Source organism: Ascaphus truei, chromosome 5, assembly GCF_040206685.1.
Source record: "Ascaphus truei isolate aAscTru1 chromosome 5, aAscTru1.hap1, whole genome shotgun sequence".
Taxonomy (NCBI): Eukaryota; Metazoa; Chordata; class Amphibia; order Anura; family Ascaphidae; genus Ascaphus; species Ascaphus truei.
The window spans coordinates 289,204,045-289,220,458 of NC_134487.1; the positions used below are offsets into that span (position 1 = coordinate 289,204,045).

At 40.6% G+C, this 16,414-nt stretch overlaps 1 protein-coding gene and 1 long non-coding RNA gene across 11 annotated transcripts in view; one reads left to right on the forward strand and one right to left on the reverse strand.

Moving 5' to 3' along the window:
- Positions 1-1,683, forward strand: part of LOC142496138 (uncharacterized) — a 2,564-nt gene extending 881 nt beyond the window's left edge. Inside the window, exon 2 of the long non-coding RNA XR_012801904.1 lies at positions 561-1,683. This is a non-coding gene — a long non-coding RNA (uncharacterized LOC142496138). The remainder of the gene's footprint in view (positions 1-560) is intronic.
- Positions 1,272-16,414, reverse strand: part of CNOT4 (CCR4-NOT transcription complex subunit 4) — an 88,336-nt gene continuing 73,193 nt past the window's right edge. For 6 of the 10 annotated variants that reach the window (XM_075602570.1, XM_075602569.1, XM_075602573.1 and 3 more), the window contains 4 exons: positions 15,281-15,530; positions 10,743-11,225; positions 5,823-6,035; positions 1,272-3,102 (listed from right to left, as the gene is read on the reverse strand). In XM_075602570.1, coding sequence (XP_075458685.1) covers positions 2,801-3,102; positions 5,823-6,035; positions 10,743-11,225; positions 15,281-15,530 — 1,248 coding nt within the window. In that variant the 3' untranslated portion in view covers positions 1,272-2,800. Of the gene's footprint in view, positions 3,103-4,520; positions 4,558-5,822; positions 6,036-10,742; positions 11,226-15,280; positions 15,531-16,414 lie in introns of all 10 variants that reach the window. The other 4 variants (XM_075602574.1, XM_075602579.1, XM_075602578.1 and 1 more) reach the window with 2 other exon arrangements.

The window sequence follows — 16,414 nt, forward strand, 5'->3', positions numbered from 1 at the left end:
CGTACCAGTTTAATTTGATCCTATGTGGATGCTCTATCTATGGTTAACCGTGTACATGGATCCACATTGTACAGGCAGTCCTCGGTTATCCGACACAATGCGTTACTCAAAATGGCGTTGGATAGCGAAACGTCTTAAAGCAAAACACGTTTTCCCATAGGAACACTGTTTAAATGAAATGTTCCGTTCCTGAAGGCATTTTTAATGCTAAAATACACAAAATATTTTATGCAGGCAATAAGATATGCAGCACACGAATTATATAGTGTATATACTGTATTATATATATATATATATATATATATATATATATAATATAACATAAAATATAATAATATAATATATTATATAGTATAATATATATATTATATACACAAACAACTTTGCAAAGTGTTGTAAGAGCGTTGGATAAGCCGTTTTGGTGTTGTAAAAATGAATATAGGTATGCATTGCATAGCGTTGGATAAGCCATTCGTTGTAAAGCGAGGACTGCCTGTAATGGTAATTTGTTCTTAAAAAGCAATTCTCCTGTTCCAATTTTACATTTCTTTTCTCTATAGTGAATGCTGCCTTTAAAGCTCTGCTGGAATTGAAGAGGTTAACACATTTTTCTACAAGGACTCACATTTTGTCATGATCATTCCAAAGAAACATTATTTATAAGTGCTTTGTGTGAAATCCTCTAAAAAATGAGACTTCTCCTTTAACTCACTACATGATTCATCAGTAAGAACAATCTTTTTCTTTGAGAAAAACAAAGCCCCCTGTACTTGTTCCCATCGCTACAGATTATGTTGTGTCTATATTGGTCTAGTAATGGATGAATTGTAGCAACGTGGCTCTTATTTAGAGCTGCGCTTTACTTTCCACAGATTTATCAAACCACATGCAAAATGGGAAACAAAAAAGGACCTAACAATGCAATATTGTACATAATAATAATAATAATAATAATTAAAACCTCTCAGTTAACTATGTGATCTTAGAACACAGAATGTATACCACATATTGCATGCGTGAGGCGCTTGTACAAAACTGAGCAAAGGCAATTTCCAAAGTTGAATGGATCAAGATTTGCACAGCAGTGGTTGACAATATGTAGCCATTTTAAAAGCATTTGCAGCAACCCCCCTCCCCCCCCCAAAAAAATAACGAGTTATGGTTCTGTTTTGGCCAATGGCTGGTTTAGAATGTGAGAACGAGAAGATACTTTTGCCTGCATGCAACACAACATACACCAAATCTGATTAACAAAGCAAACCCACAAAACATTATCATCAAGTTTTCTGTTTTATTTAAGATTTTAGTTTTAATTCTGAAGACAGAGGTACATTTCCTTGGTTTAGTTTTAGCGTCAGGTTATAACCATGTTTATTCATCATGTGTTTTTTTCTTTTAAATTTCCCTCTTTTCTTCTCCTCCTCCCGTCTTTTCAATACTGCACAAAACATCCAGAAACTACAAGGTTAGGTTAAAGAATCCTGTGGAGGCCTCAAATGCCGCTTGTTCCCATCCGTGTGTGTCTGATGTGTGGTCGTCTCAAATGCCTTTTCTAAGCAGTTGCTCTGGGTTGTCACTTCCAGGTTGCATTGAAAACAACTAATTTGACAAAAAAAAAAATGACAACTTCCTGCTGTCCCCGATCCAGATACGGACTTGAATAACGGGATGCAAATCCCTTCGTGCTATACTTTGCTTGCAAAATCAGGCAACATTCTTGCAGTTACACAAACGAGGGCTTGAGCAGGTGGCATAGCCCCCATTTGCTTTTAATTTATGGGACCCTTGGGGGGACAAAAAGCCCCTACAGCAATGTGGTTGTGAACGACAGATTGCAATTACCCCCACATCTTCAAAAACAAGCTTGAACAGAGAAAGAGAGAAAAATAATCATATTGAATGCGCTTAACCATTAAAGTGGTGAAAACATTTTCACTTGAAAATACTTTATTTTTTTGTCATTAACGGCTTTTTCTCTTTTTTTTTTGGAATGGTCTGCTGCGTCATACTTGAAAGCACCACTCTATATGGCGAGGCGTTAAAAAGACTGCTTCAAAGCAATGTAACGTTCGCCAAATTATAAAAATGCCACCAAAACCCCCTTCACTGCCACAGGGGCCAGCAATGTTCAGTATAAATGTGCGCCCAGCCCCTTTGGTCCTGAAGAAAAACAAAAGCATGAAATGGCACATTCGCCAATACAAACTACTGAAATAATTACAAAACAAAATCATTAATGGCATTTAACAGAGTGGTGCTCTCCCTTACATTAAAGAGCTGCATTGGTTACTTATCGCTTGTTAGATTTCTATTCCTTGAGCCTAAAGATTTTAGTTTCATTATTCCTGCTACTTTGACTAGCTACCTAGGCCCTCCCCAGAGCGCTGTTAAATCACATTTATTATTAAGCTTTATTCTGTCTGGCAATTAGAAAACAAACATATCATGCAGACCGACCAAATAATTACATGTGCTGATTCTCTTAAAGGCGGCATTTCTTGTTTTTCTCTCTTTTCTCTTTTGCGTTTCGATCCTTGGGGTGGAGCGGAGGAAACTCGTTAATGTTCTTGGGGTTTTAGGATGATACTCCATTTCGGTAGTGAAAACCACTTAAAGAGCGAAGGCAACATCTTGGGTTAACTGGGGGCCAATTTTGAATGAGGCATGTTTGCTTAAAACCAAGATTCTTGATATAGAAGAAGGGGTTGGAGAAGAAGGATGGTATGAGAGGGAAACACTCAGGAGTTGATTTGGGTTGAAAGTGGGGTAGAATTCCCAAATTTCTAACTGTTCCTTGTGTTTAATGACGGTCTAGGGCTGAGCTCTGTAGTAGATCTGTAGGTGTTTTGGTGGGGGGTCTGAAGGCTGTCTGGAAGCCGGGAGGTGGGGAATGGAAGCTGGTTGGATTTGATGGAGGGTATGGGTTCCAATTGGCTCTGTGAAGGGGTATCTGTGTGCTGAAGAGGTTGTTGTGGGGATGGTGGGGAGGTATGGAGCTGCTGGGGCCGTCCATCTCTGTCAGGGCTTGCAGTGATTTTAACCAGTGTGGCGGATTGTCGTCTTGCAGAGGTTCTAAACCATTTCCTGTGGATGATGGGATGCCTGCAAAAAAAAAAAAAGGGGGGGGGGGGGGAAGGACAGGGAAGATAAAATCTATTAGAGCTGCAACTTGTAATTGGCAACCATGTTTGTCTGAAACTGCTTAAGTTTTTTCCCTTTTAGGCAAAGTTTGACAAATTTGCACAATTGTTAAGAATATAAAAGTACAAAGTCAATCATACAGTTGCAAAAGATTTCATTTGGTCAATAAAACATTTCAGAGGATACATATACACGTTAGTGCGGGGACCGGCACAGGAAAGACTGCGCCTGCTATAGAACCTTTCTGAAATAGGATTGTGAATCACAGTATCGCGCGCCCCCCAATGGCTCGCTTAGCGCTATTAAAAGGTATTCTGGGGTGCGATGTCGGGAACAGAGCAGTGATTGGCAGCTCTGCTGCAGAGAGGTTCTTTAACACCTGTGGTCTCAACTCCACACGTCACCCCCAATTTTACACTCAGGCGACATTAAACAGAGATGGCAGATTTCAAATCTTTATCTAGCCAACATTCATCAGGAGAAGCTTCAGTCCGATCGCGCCTTTTCATTTTCTAATCTAATTTAAAAATCTGGACCCAGTAAATCTGTTTGGGTAACAAGGAACCTGGCCGGAATGTTCCCAAATATAGGGAAATGCATAGGCCTCAAATGTGCTCTACAATTTTAAAATAATTCAGTATTGGAATAGCACTTTATATGATGATTTATTGTGATTACGCAAACAATAATGCATGGAACGAACATATAGATGGTGCAACGCAAGCCTGAAAAGTAAACTTCTTAGCACCTGATGGAAATAAATCCAAACTATTCAGTTTCTTTATAGTTTCTGGCGCCCTTAGAGATAAGGGGAAGCTGGAAGCTATGATCCCTAGAATAGCCACAAAACAATAAAACAAAATTAATAATAATAATAATAATAATAAGAGCCTGTGTGTCTACCAAAGCCATAGCTCAAAGACCATGAAACCTAGACACCTGCAACTTTTCATGCATACTGAGGGGCCCCTAAGGATGTGCACCTAGGGATTTCTCTCTCCTGTTTTTAACTGCTCAGCCTCTGGTTGTTGCCTTTCCATCAGGCCACGGATGGCTCAGTTTGTCAGGAGAGACCGTTGATTGGCCTTTGCTTGGATGTATCCGATTGGTTGCCGAGTTGGCGGCCTTCCAGACATTTCTTAGGGGGAGAGTGTAGATCACGGGGTGGGGGTGTGAGGGGTGTATGCGGGGGACAGTTTCAAGTCTGCAATGGAATAGATAATTCCGGAGTACTGCAACCGTGAGAAGCTATGTACTTTCGCTAGTTGAATATAAAGTAGCATTCCAGTTTATTACACTTTCCTAAATGGCTGCATAAGCGCATGAAAACAAAATGCATCCTGGGTATCGGCAACTCCGAACATACATGGGAATTTTACCTGTCAAAGATTCTCTGCCTTGAAAACTATATCTGACCTAAAAAAAGATAAATTTTGTAAAGAATTTAACAATCCAATTGTCTTCCTTAAGACATTGTTGCTTTAATTGTGGTTACATTTGTTTGTTTTTGTTCCTTTGGAAATTCGGCCCGATATCTTATATTTTTTGGAACCTCTGAATAAGTGAGTATTTATCAAACAAGTTTTCCCTGTACCTTTATCCCACCCTGACCTTATCAGAGAGCCAATAAAGGTAAACTGGGAGGGAGAGAGAATACAGTAATATCATACAAAAGTTAGTAGCCGGAGGAAATCAAACCCCTCCTAAGTCTCAGCCCAACATCTTTATCATAAAAAAAACATTAGTGATGCTGTAAGAGGAGAACTCGTACTTCTGTGACGAGTGCACTGCCACCATGTGAGTGCTGTTTCCATTATCCACACTATTAAAGAAAACTTAAAATTATTTAAAAATAATTGGTGCCATTTTATCAACATCTGACACTTACAATTACCCAGATTTAAGCACTTAGGCATAATCACGGCCACACTTCGGATCTAGCAGGGACCCCCCCTTTAAATTTACATACATCGTGTTCTTTCTTTAGCTCAGTGATTTTTTCCCCCCCTGTGCGACACTTTTATGAGCACTGCTTAAAGGCTTCAAACAAATGTGATGTACATTAACTTTGCAGAGAGCAAAAGTCCTTTCTTCAAATGAGACCATATAACATGTTCATGAGCATCACAAGTGGTAGCTTTACCAGACCATTTAAAATGCTGCCCCTCCATTTCAAAAAGGGCTTTTGTAGTCTTCAAAGCTCCTATGGAAAGTTTTCTTGTTTGTACAATAAAAGATATTGAAACCTGCAAAATAAACCTAGTACTGCAAGAATGCAACTCAACCACAAACCTTAGAGAACAAATGTGGAGTATGGCTTTTGACAAGTTACAAAATAATTTCACCCCCCTGTTCCTGGCACAAACTTCCCTGGCAATGGGTTAATTACATCCCCCACCAATGGGTTGCCAAGCACATCACACACAAGCAATGTCTACAGTAGGATCTAAAATAGAGAAACACGGAGATGAAAAACTCTCTGCCTAGAAGAAAAGGTCCAGAGTAATATGCCAATTCCACAGAGTTCATCTGGCGTGGAAATCGGAGATCATGAGAGCTTGGAGTGTTATGGGGAGTTATTTACCTAGCTGCAGATGCTGATTAAAACATGAATAGTTATAGTGTTGCTGCAAGGGCAGAGGGTGTCTGAGATTATGACAGAAGGAGTGAGAAATGGTTACCTGTGATGATGGCGGGATCCATCCAGCTGCAAGGGCTGTCCCAGTTCAGGCTGTTGGTAGTGGCAGTGTTGGATGTTGGTACACTGTGGGTGGCGTTGGAGGGGGAAGAAGCATTGGGCAGCCCACCAAAGTTGACGTTAATGTTGGGTAGAAGTGCCCTTAGCCCGTCCTGCCATTCCTTCATATTTATACTCTCTATTGAATTGCTGTGGTCTGGGAGATTTACCAAGAACAAAACAAATAAAAAATAAAAAACAAAAATGAAAGAAAAAAAAATATAAAGAGCCGAAGTTAGAATCTTCTGTTTAGGGTGAGGGAAATTTTAAATGGTCAGCCTCTTCTAAATCAATAATGTCTGACTGACACTATGTTCAAAACTATTGTAAATGAAGGCGGGGAGTCCTTTTGGAATAAAGATTGTGATTTATAGACTTCAGCATCTGTCTTACTGCTATAATTATATTGGTTGCTGCTATTTGGCAATTAACACAAAGTCAAACGAAACCACCACAAAGAAATAAGTCTATATGTAAAGTCTACTGAGGCAAAGCTAGTAAACATGGGTTGATTGGGTAATATCAGCCAGGGACAACATGCCAGAAATTCTGCTCTATCTGGAGAAAACAGTGTGCATAACACTAAGAGGGCAATACCGTAAGGCACGATGGTGCCAATTCTTCACCACCGCATGGAATCGCCCACACAAGTAAATGTGAGTGTTTGTGCGGAATTGGCCCTTTTGCACCTTAAATGATCCCTCCATAGGATCTGAGTGTCCAACATTAATGGGAGCTGAGGACTAGAATGCATTATGCTTTAAGCACAGTGGAGAAAGACTTATGCAAGGTGAAGTGGGGAAAATATGCACAACAAAGATCATATTTGATGAGGTAATCTTGGAAGGAAAAGAGACAGAAATAATGTGTCAATTTATCTTATTAAATTTGGAAGCCCTCTTCCATTCCAGAGCTTGAACCAAATTTGGGGATGATCCCAAAATGGGGCAATAGGACTTCAACAAAGTCTTCAAAAAGTCATTATCAAGTGGCTTATGAAAAGTAATGCTTTCAGGATTCAAATTTGAAATCAAGCTCTTCAGTAACGGAGTGGATTACAGGAAGTGTGATCTCCATACTTGTTTGGGTTTTAGAAGTTAACATCCATACAATTTTTGTATTAGGACTTCAGAACCGCATTATATCAAAACTACAGTATTTAAATCTACCTTACGGAGAGGATGTATGAAATTGTATATTCAAATGGATTGAATTGTGATTACATTTTTAGGACACACTATTTTATGACAATAGTTATTTTTAATCAGCACCGGCCCTTGTTTTCAATATGCCGTCTTTCCATCCACAGGCTAAAAGGAAGGACTAAACAGCACAACTACCTCTGGTTACACCATTTCAAGTCAAAAGTAATGCATACTCCACATTTATTCTTTAAACTGAGTTAAAGGTGGTTCCCATTCTACACACAATACAATGGGAGACAAACTCCGTAGGTTCCAAAAGTAACAGCTGTTCGTCTTTGAAGAATATATTGGACAGTGGCATGATACTGCATAAGCATCTTGCTTATTTTAACATAGGCACTTATCAGATGTATTTATTTTTATTTCAAGAAAAATCCATTGCAACTGTACACCCAGGACATACTTTAAAATGAGAGGTGAAGTATTTTTCCTGGCAAAATATTTGTATAAATAATAATAACAAAAATAAACACTTTTACCGAAAGTTGTTTCATCCTTCATCCAAAACAGCTAACAAAGTGTAATCAAAGAAAGTAAAATTAATTAGCTTGATGACGGAACCCAATAAGTTATAGAAGTTCTGCTTTTACAGCAGTTACCTTGAGTAAACACCTTTTATTAGGATTTAAAAAATAAAATAAAAATCACCTGTGAACCAAAATGGTAGGTTTATTTCCTCACTTTACTTAAGTCTTAAGGCCACACTCTCCCGGACCTGCATTTGAGAAATGTCCCTTCTATCTGTTATTGCGCCTTTAGGTTGGATTATGAATACTGTTTACCAACTTTCAGGCAAACTGTTTCTTTAAATAATAAAGGATCAACAATTCAACTGATTTAGTCGTTAAAACAATTCTCTCATCACTGTTTGCAAATGTATAGAAGCAGTGAATACTGGCACACCCAACACCTTGGTATTCTTTCACAGTCGTGTAGACAATGTCTTATAAAAATCGATAGCCTCCAGTTATTTAAGTCCAGCTTGTAAATAATGTATTATCGTTTTGGTTAAGATCACTTCCTGAATCTGCATTACACACACTCCCCCCTTGGGGTTGAGCCTGGAATACTTGGATCATATTCCTGGTGGCATTATAGGCAACAGGTTTCATAACCATTTGCTTCCAGAGGAGTCTACAGTACAGCATTGCATGTCCACCTCCGTGCAAGGGGGTTCAAAAACGGAAATAATGCCAGGGAAACATGAATCGGAAGTATACCGATACCTGTGGATTAATAAGCGCTTAATTTTACACAAAGTGATCCTTGAAGGCGACAAACATTCGTGAGCTTAACTATAGAAAGCCAGCTCATTGTAAGAGCAGATTCAGCTTTAGAAAATACTGAGTGTTTGTAATAAACTTACTGCGGAAGCATTTGCCAAAAACGGGCTGCATGGAACAGATTGTGTAGGCAACAGACAAGGAATATCAAGGTTTCAAGTTTATTATGTCAGCATGCCATGCAACTTGAACATTTGATTGAGGAGATGATACCAGGGCATAAGTGAATGTTGAATGATCTTCATAGCTACACATGTCCAGGCAAATATATATATATATACACCTATATATATATATATATATATATATATATATATATATATATATATATATATATATATATATATACACACACACTTTTTTTTTTACCCCAATGTATTTAAATGTTGCTGAGCAAGAGAAAGAACTTATCTATACTATGCTGCAACAGGCAGCCTACAGGCTATATCCACCAAATTGGTGAACAAAAAGTGAAGCGCAAATAAAAATCAGTAATATGTGAGTTCTCCTCAGTGCTGCTAATGAATAACGGTCTCTAGAACCGTGTGATAACAGTGAAAAAAGTGAACATAGCGCAAAAATCGGTGAATGGTGAAATAAAGTGTTTCAAGAACAGTAATATATACAGTCCTTAAAAAACAGTGTCAAAAAGGTATGGTAAAATAAATTTTACACTCACTGAGGGATGTCCAAGGGATGGCTGGCAATAGCACTAGAAATCCTCAAAGTGAAAAAAGAACAACATATCAATGGCTCAGTCGTAGACAGCAGCCACCTGTGCTGAAGCAGGGATATCCTTCCTAGAGACATCACAGACATCACACGCGGAAGTCCCCGGCACCGATATCAGAAGAATATGCGGCTGATGGAGGTCTTGAGGCGCTGCAAGGAGAGGCTATCGAGCACCCCCCAGTTTGGAGTGTTACTCTGTCCTGCGAGCTTTGGGTGTGCCTTAACACTCTTACTGCCCAACAAGACTGGGAACATGTGAGTTTGGAGTGTTACTCTGTCCTGCGAGGTTTGGGTGTGCCTTAACACTCTTACTGCCCAACAAGACTGGGAACATGCGAGTTTGCTACCTATGTTTTTCCAGATCTTGTTTATTAAAAACGTTGTTATGATATGTTTTCCTTTTTTCACTTTGAGGATTTCTAGTGGTATTATTGCCAGCCACCCGTTGGACATCCCTCAGTGAGTGTAACATGTATTTTACCATACCTTTTTGACACTATTTTTTAAGGACTGTATATATTACTGTTCTTTAAAAACTTTATTTCACCATTCACCGATTTGCGCTTTGTTCACTTTTTCACCATATCCACCAAATGGCTTCTAAGTGGCCTGCAGAGCGCTCACCACCTCTGCCTTGCTCTCCCCGGTCTAGAAGGTGTGTAGGAGAGACAGTAACTGTGTACTGAGGCTCCTTTCCATCCCCTCAGAAAAGCTGATTCCTGCCATTGTGCTGTGTAATAGTTCTGCTCAACCCCTCTGCTGCACACTATTTCAGAGGAAGAAGAGCAGGACAGTATTCTCCAGCCCACATGCAAGCAGCAGCTGATCAGAGGGGGTAGGGAGAAGCTCGTCGTCACTGCGTTACCTGCCCTATCTGCACCCACCCTCAAGTCTCTTCCATTGTCTCCCACTGTCAAGATCTCACATAGCCCCTGCCATGTAAGACACCGCCACCCATCATCTCCCACTACCACGCCTTATGGCTCCCCCTGCGTCACTTTCCCAGACGACGGTAACCCACACCAGTGATGGAGAGACCACTCAATGCCAACTTATTTAGCTCCAGTCCCCGTGTGTGTATACGTATGACTTATACCAAAATAACAGCATGGGTCTGCCTCAAATGTGGCAACAGTTTAAAATGCAGAATTTGGGACACCTCTGACCCAAATTCATTAAAATCCCATCCTAATATCACTGTTCTGGAATAGTATGACAACCTGTATGTTCCAGAGAGATCGTTTTACAATGTGATTTTTCATTTAACGGTAAACTCAAAGGAGGAAGAAGAAAAAAAAAAGATAAAAGAAAAAGGACGCGGGTTACGTGCAGGATTCTAGATCTTCAGATTTTTTTTTTAACCCGAATTCAATGACCAATTTGTTGAAAAACAAAACCTGGGAACTCGGATCAACTTGGATTTCATATTTCAACTTTACACCAATTGGGCATGTGGTGAATAAAGGGTGAGGTAGCTAACTAATTCCAGCAGATATGAGAAACGTTTTTTTTGCACAATGGAGTAAGTTTCCTTGTCTGGAGTCCTTTCAATCAATGCAATTTACATCCACACACCAAGTCTCACATGCTGCTCTCCAGTTTAATATAAAGCATGCATCAGAGCACATGCTCAGTAAAACCTACCTGCTATAGGGATCCCTCCTAGGCCTGTGCTGTGGTGTGCAGGGTGGTTCAAGTCCAAGTAATTACTGTTTGAGGTTGGATTTGCCGTGTGATTCAAGTGCATGATGTTATTGCGTGGAAAGGCCATCCATGGGTACCGTGCCGCCTGGCCGGGAAAACTGAATGAGTTATAAACTGCTCTGTGTTGAAACTGTGGGAACCGCTGTGGCAAGACTGGAAAGGTGCTACCAATGGAGTTGGCGTTGGTGGGATGTAGGAAGCCAGAGCCTGGCCCTTTGGCAGTAGTGTGAGGAGAAGGGTTTTGAAGAGAGTTGGGTGACAGGGAGGGCTGGTCTTGGACAGACAGTTCCTTCTCGATCAAGTCTGCTAAGGCTTTGCGGGTGATATCGAAGGGGTCGAACCCCAAGTCGTCCTCTTGCTGTTTAGAAGAGCCAAACCCAAACGCAGCTTGCCAGTCTGTGGATGAGGAGACGGGGATTGTTTCTGTGTAAAGAAAGGAGGGGAACGTTAAAACCAAAATAACATAAAGCCTCCGAATAACCCTTTGCCTTAAACCGAAGTTGTGGCAAAGTCTCTGTACCTTTCGCATCAGCATGTGTAAATGGTGTAATTCTGTCTGTTACACCATGTTATTGTCTCTCCCCTATTGTACTGCGGAATATCCGAGAGCCTCAATAACCATACTAAAAAGTAGTGTCTGAGAAGTGGAAGATTTGTCAATTTCACTCATTAACTCGTTGAGTGCCGGAGGGACCACGGCAGTAGAGTGCCACAGCCCCCCTGTCACATCACGGTTACGTTATCGCATTGTCACGAATGACAGAAACGGAAGGGGTCCTCATTCATTCCCTCTGCCGGCCAGATTGCGTTCTGCTCTCCTGTAAAGCGCTGAATGCAATCGCCCCAACAAAATGAGCAGAAAGCCCATGATATAGCCACTACGTAACTTCATTGGTGCCTTGGAGTGCCAGACCCCATGATGTGATGGCCGTCATGGGACATCCAAATGGTTAAGTTACAAATCAAGTGCTTCATAACTTCACAGCACAGAAACACAATCTACAAGATTTTGAAAGGTATATATGAAATGTGCATTAGCGTGAACACAACATTTCTATAAAAAGCATGTCAAATTTAGGACTAAAACCAGGTGACAAAACACAGGGCTATAGATAGAATGTTCTCTTTTGGAGTGAGATTAATGCAGAAAAAAAAAAAAAAAAAAAACCTTCAGTTTTGTTGCAATATGGGAAGTTCTGCAATCAATGTACAGCAAATAATAATCCCGCTTGTGAGCACATTCACATGTCTCAGACAGGTCTGCAGCCCTGCTTTTCCCCATTATTGCGTAGCATACAGTGCTTCCACTGCAGTCGGGGATTCTGGGTAAATAACATGCAAATGAGCACTGTGCATCACCTTTTGCTTCATGTTAACACTGACCCCTATAAGCTTGTGTCTGCCATATTACACAGCGGGTCAGCACAGCCTGGGGCAAAGTAGTGCAAACTAAAGTAGTAAAACCTACGGATTTTGAGACCTTTTGGGTCTCATCGGTGTGAGGACGGTTATACTGACTCTGCAATGTGAAGTTGGAATAGGTCCCACCCACACACATTATATAAATTATGCTGGGTAAAAAAAAAAGTGACAAAAACCCTCCACTGTACAACATACAGAAAATCAAAACATCACTTGTGAGTATAGTCACAATCTAATAACTGCCACTGATTTGATGTATGCTTTGCAAATATTGCCAGATTATAACTTTTCGGATTGCGCAAGGGAGAGGTTTACAAGCAAACAGTATTACCGACTTCCTTAACCTTTCCAGGTGCAGGCGTGCCACAACGCATAATTACGAAAGGCTTAAACAAATAGTTATGTTTAGCCAATTAGTGCAAATATAGGTCTTACCCAAAACCAGTTCATGCTGCAGTGATCACCAATATGCTACATTCTCTTTTAGCACTGGTATGACCAAGTATTTTTTCTTGCTATGCTACAAAGGAATTTGAAATGTAAAAAGTAAACACACCGTGTGCTCATCTGCATGCCCAGAACTATTCAAACAGCTATGTAGGCCATCGGAGCATTTCTACATGGACAATGAAGGAGTTAGATGCCGGTCATGTCAAGTACTTCCTGTAAATGACCTGTCAATCAAATAGAAGGGAGTGGGCGCATTGCCTATGTAATGTCCTAATGATCGCAGCGATTACACAAAAGAGGTGCCAAACTAAATGGAATCTTGCCGCCACATACCATGTTTTAACTCAGGGGTGCTCAACTCCAGTCCTCAAGCGCCCCCCCTTCAACTGGTCAGGTTTTCAGGATACCCCCGCTTCAGAACAGGTGGCTCATTCAGATGCTCAGTCGAAGACTAATTAAAATATCCCTGCTTCAGCACAGGTGGCTAAAAGACCGGAACTGTTGGGGGGGGGGGGGGGGGGGGAGGGGGGAGGGGACGCTTGAGGGCTGAAGTTGAGCACCCCCCGTTTTAACTTCCGTTTACAAACGGACTTAAAAAGTTAGAGGGATGTTTCCTTTTCACACACATGGGAGACATCAGCCTGTAGATATTGGGTCAGTGAGTCACTGAAATCCCAGTATTTCCTGGTGTCCGATTCTCCTGTGGCTTATAAATCTTTATTTATGGCAGTAACTGTGGGGGATGCAGCCAATATTGGGAAGGTTTCTCAGGTTCTAGGTAGTTTAGAAAGTTATTCTCGTTTGACGTTTCAAATCTTAAATTGGGTTTGCCCCCCCAAAATCCCATTTTTTTTTGGGGGGGCATAGCGTTTTAACCCTATGGAAATGTAATATGTTATCGCAATGGCGCCTATGTAAGTTCCTCCAAAAATGTATAACTTCAGAGATAGGTAAATGAGACAGACTTTTTTTTTTTGTTAACCACTGGATATGTTTGCCACAGCTTCCGCGTCTTCTACACTACTGATGCACTTCTTTACAAACAATGTTCTTAGATATTCTGATAGCTCGTGGGTGGTGAAAATATTGATTTATAAATTACATACATTTTTTATTTGCTATGAAATTGACACAATTTCCTATCTACCTTAAAAAAAATAAAAATAAAATAAAATATTGTTTAGTGTTTAGACTAACGGGAGAGGGTTAAAGGATAACCCAAAAGAATTCCTATTTGCACTCCCCTATACTAATAAAATGGCTAGGAAGAATTCAATCCCTGGGTAAAAACCCATACACCATTTAGGGAAATATAGTTAAAATACGTTTTAATAAACACTTATGCAAAGACTAATACAAATATAAAAAGAAACAGGGAGTGGGTACAGGGAGTGGGGTGAGCTATGTGATCCTGTATAGTTTTCTGTAGGGACACAGCTAACAACTATATAAATTGCTGTTAATGCATCATAACAATCCTATGTATAAACCCTCTTATCAGGCACTAAATCTCTCGTGCTAGGTGAGGTGTATAAACGACACAGTCATAGACAGGACTTGTAGCACGCCCAGCCTATGTATATAGAAGGCTATCACGTGATGTCCCTCCCTAGGGGAGTTTACGCTGTAATGCATAGGTTGTCAAAGCATACATCTGCCAGAATCCATGGGTACATAAAGGCACACCATTACTGCCTCCTTTACGAGGGGGTATACTATAGATCTTTGCTTAAAGTATCAGATACTGTATCCAGCTCCCCCCCAAGTAAGGTCCCGACACAATAGCCTCTAACGAAGATACAATCTATCATCAGTGCATAAATTATGATGTCAGCAGGACGAGTCTGCAGTGTAGGAACTCTTATACAAAACTGCAGTCCTAATTCGGCAGTATACAACCTGGCGTTCGTGGCATATGCAGCTCACACACTACTCCATGCCCCGCGCTCTCTGATGACGTCACAAATGCGACGTCATAAAATCACCGACGATCGTTTCGCGCGCCTGCGCTTTGTCAAGTTAAGGAGGAGTAGAAAGAAAGCCACTTCCCTGGTGCTTTATGTCGGCCGGAGGAGTGGCTTTCGAACGGGCCAATCAACACCACGGGAGGTGAATCACTCAGATGCATCATGGCTACGATTTGGGCCAAAGTTAACCCTTTGTGTGCCAATGATAGTCAACATATAAGGAAAGTTTTGCTATATGTACTTGGTTCCCGTATGCACCCCTTATCTATATGTATATATTCTCTGTACATTCTCTGTACATTTGGAGAGCGGCAATACCCCTTGTTTAATTAGTGTTTAGACTGACAGGTTTGTAATATGTGGCAAAATAACATTCAACCAGAGATAATTTGTGTCGGTTTGTATTCTAAACATTAGCGTTATTGTGGCCATAACACATTGTTACCACTAAAAATTCCAAAAGTTCTTTGGCACTCGGGTATAAACCCCCTCAGCACTCAAAGGGTTAAACGTGCCGTTTGTGAATACATTTGGGTGCTGCGAGGTAACACACCGCTATGCCTTTACTGCCCTCGCTGCATGACATTTATTTATTGCTGACTGACAGAACCTTTTGCCCATACCATACATTTCCTTTACCTGATGTGAAGAGGCTCTGGGGTTCTGGAGCTGTGGGCCATTCGTTGGAGGTTTGTGGGGAACTGGGGAAGGGAGGGAGCCCGCTTGGGATGGGGTTTGGGTGCCGGAAATTGTCAGAGAACAGAGACTGTGATTCCGTCAGTGCGTCCTCGAAGGGGGATCGTGCGCTGTGATTGGCTGAGTTGATGGGGACGACCGGATTTGGTTTGGATAAGCCTGGCGGAGGTGACGGTGTGTCACTTGTTAATATCTAAAAAGAGAAAACAGTGAAAACAGTGGTCAAAGGGACTTTAAAATAATTGTGATGTCCTGGAGTTATTACTTTTTAATGAGATAAATCGAGGTGCTAATCATCAGTGAGATAAGAAACCTGTTTTTATCCTCCACTAATGTGAATCCAACACCGGAGAATGCTAGGACTCCTAAAACTGCTTCAGTTGCTGATTAAACAGGTTACAAAATAACCATCAGTGCCTTGAATGAGTAGTAATCTTCAAATGCTTAAGTTTTATTTATCATTCATAAGGACTTTAAAGAAATGTCACTGCAATTAGGGGGTTATCTCCATTCTGTTGCAGGAAATCACGACACGTGATGTGTGGGCATTATCAGTGCTTAATGAGAGCCTTAGACCCAGACTAACGGCATTTGGCCATTTCTTTTCCTTAGGATACAATCTGCTTTTGTTAGAATATATTCTTCCAGTTGAAAGAATTCTTACATTTAAAGAGCGTCCACTTTGATTCTAAACTTTGCAAATACAAATGTTGTCGTGTCAAAACAGCAGATTTATTAATGCCTCGGTCAGAGGACACGGACATTAACGTTTGGTGCAGAAGTTAAACAGGCAATGCATCCAATATAAGGCATGAGAAACTCCAAAGGATAATGGCTTACATGATAGAAATATAAACGTAGATTCACTTAAACTGAACATTTTCTTGGCAAATACCTTTTCTTTGCTGCAAATCTGAACTTTGGTTGCTGAAGGAATTTATTTTTCCGAGAACAAAATCACATTACAAATGCTACAATGACTAAAATTGCATAAATCCAAGGTGTGTTTGTTGAATTGAACACAATGTTCCTTCGTAAAAAGGGGACTGGACTATATTGTGAAGAAATTTAGAAGCA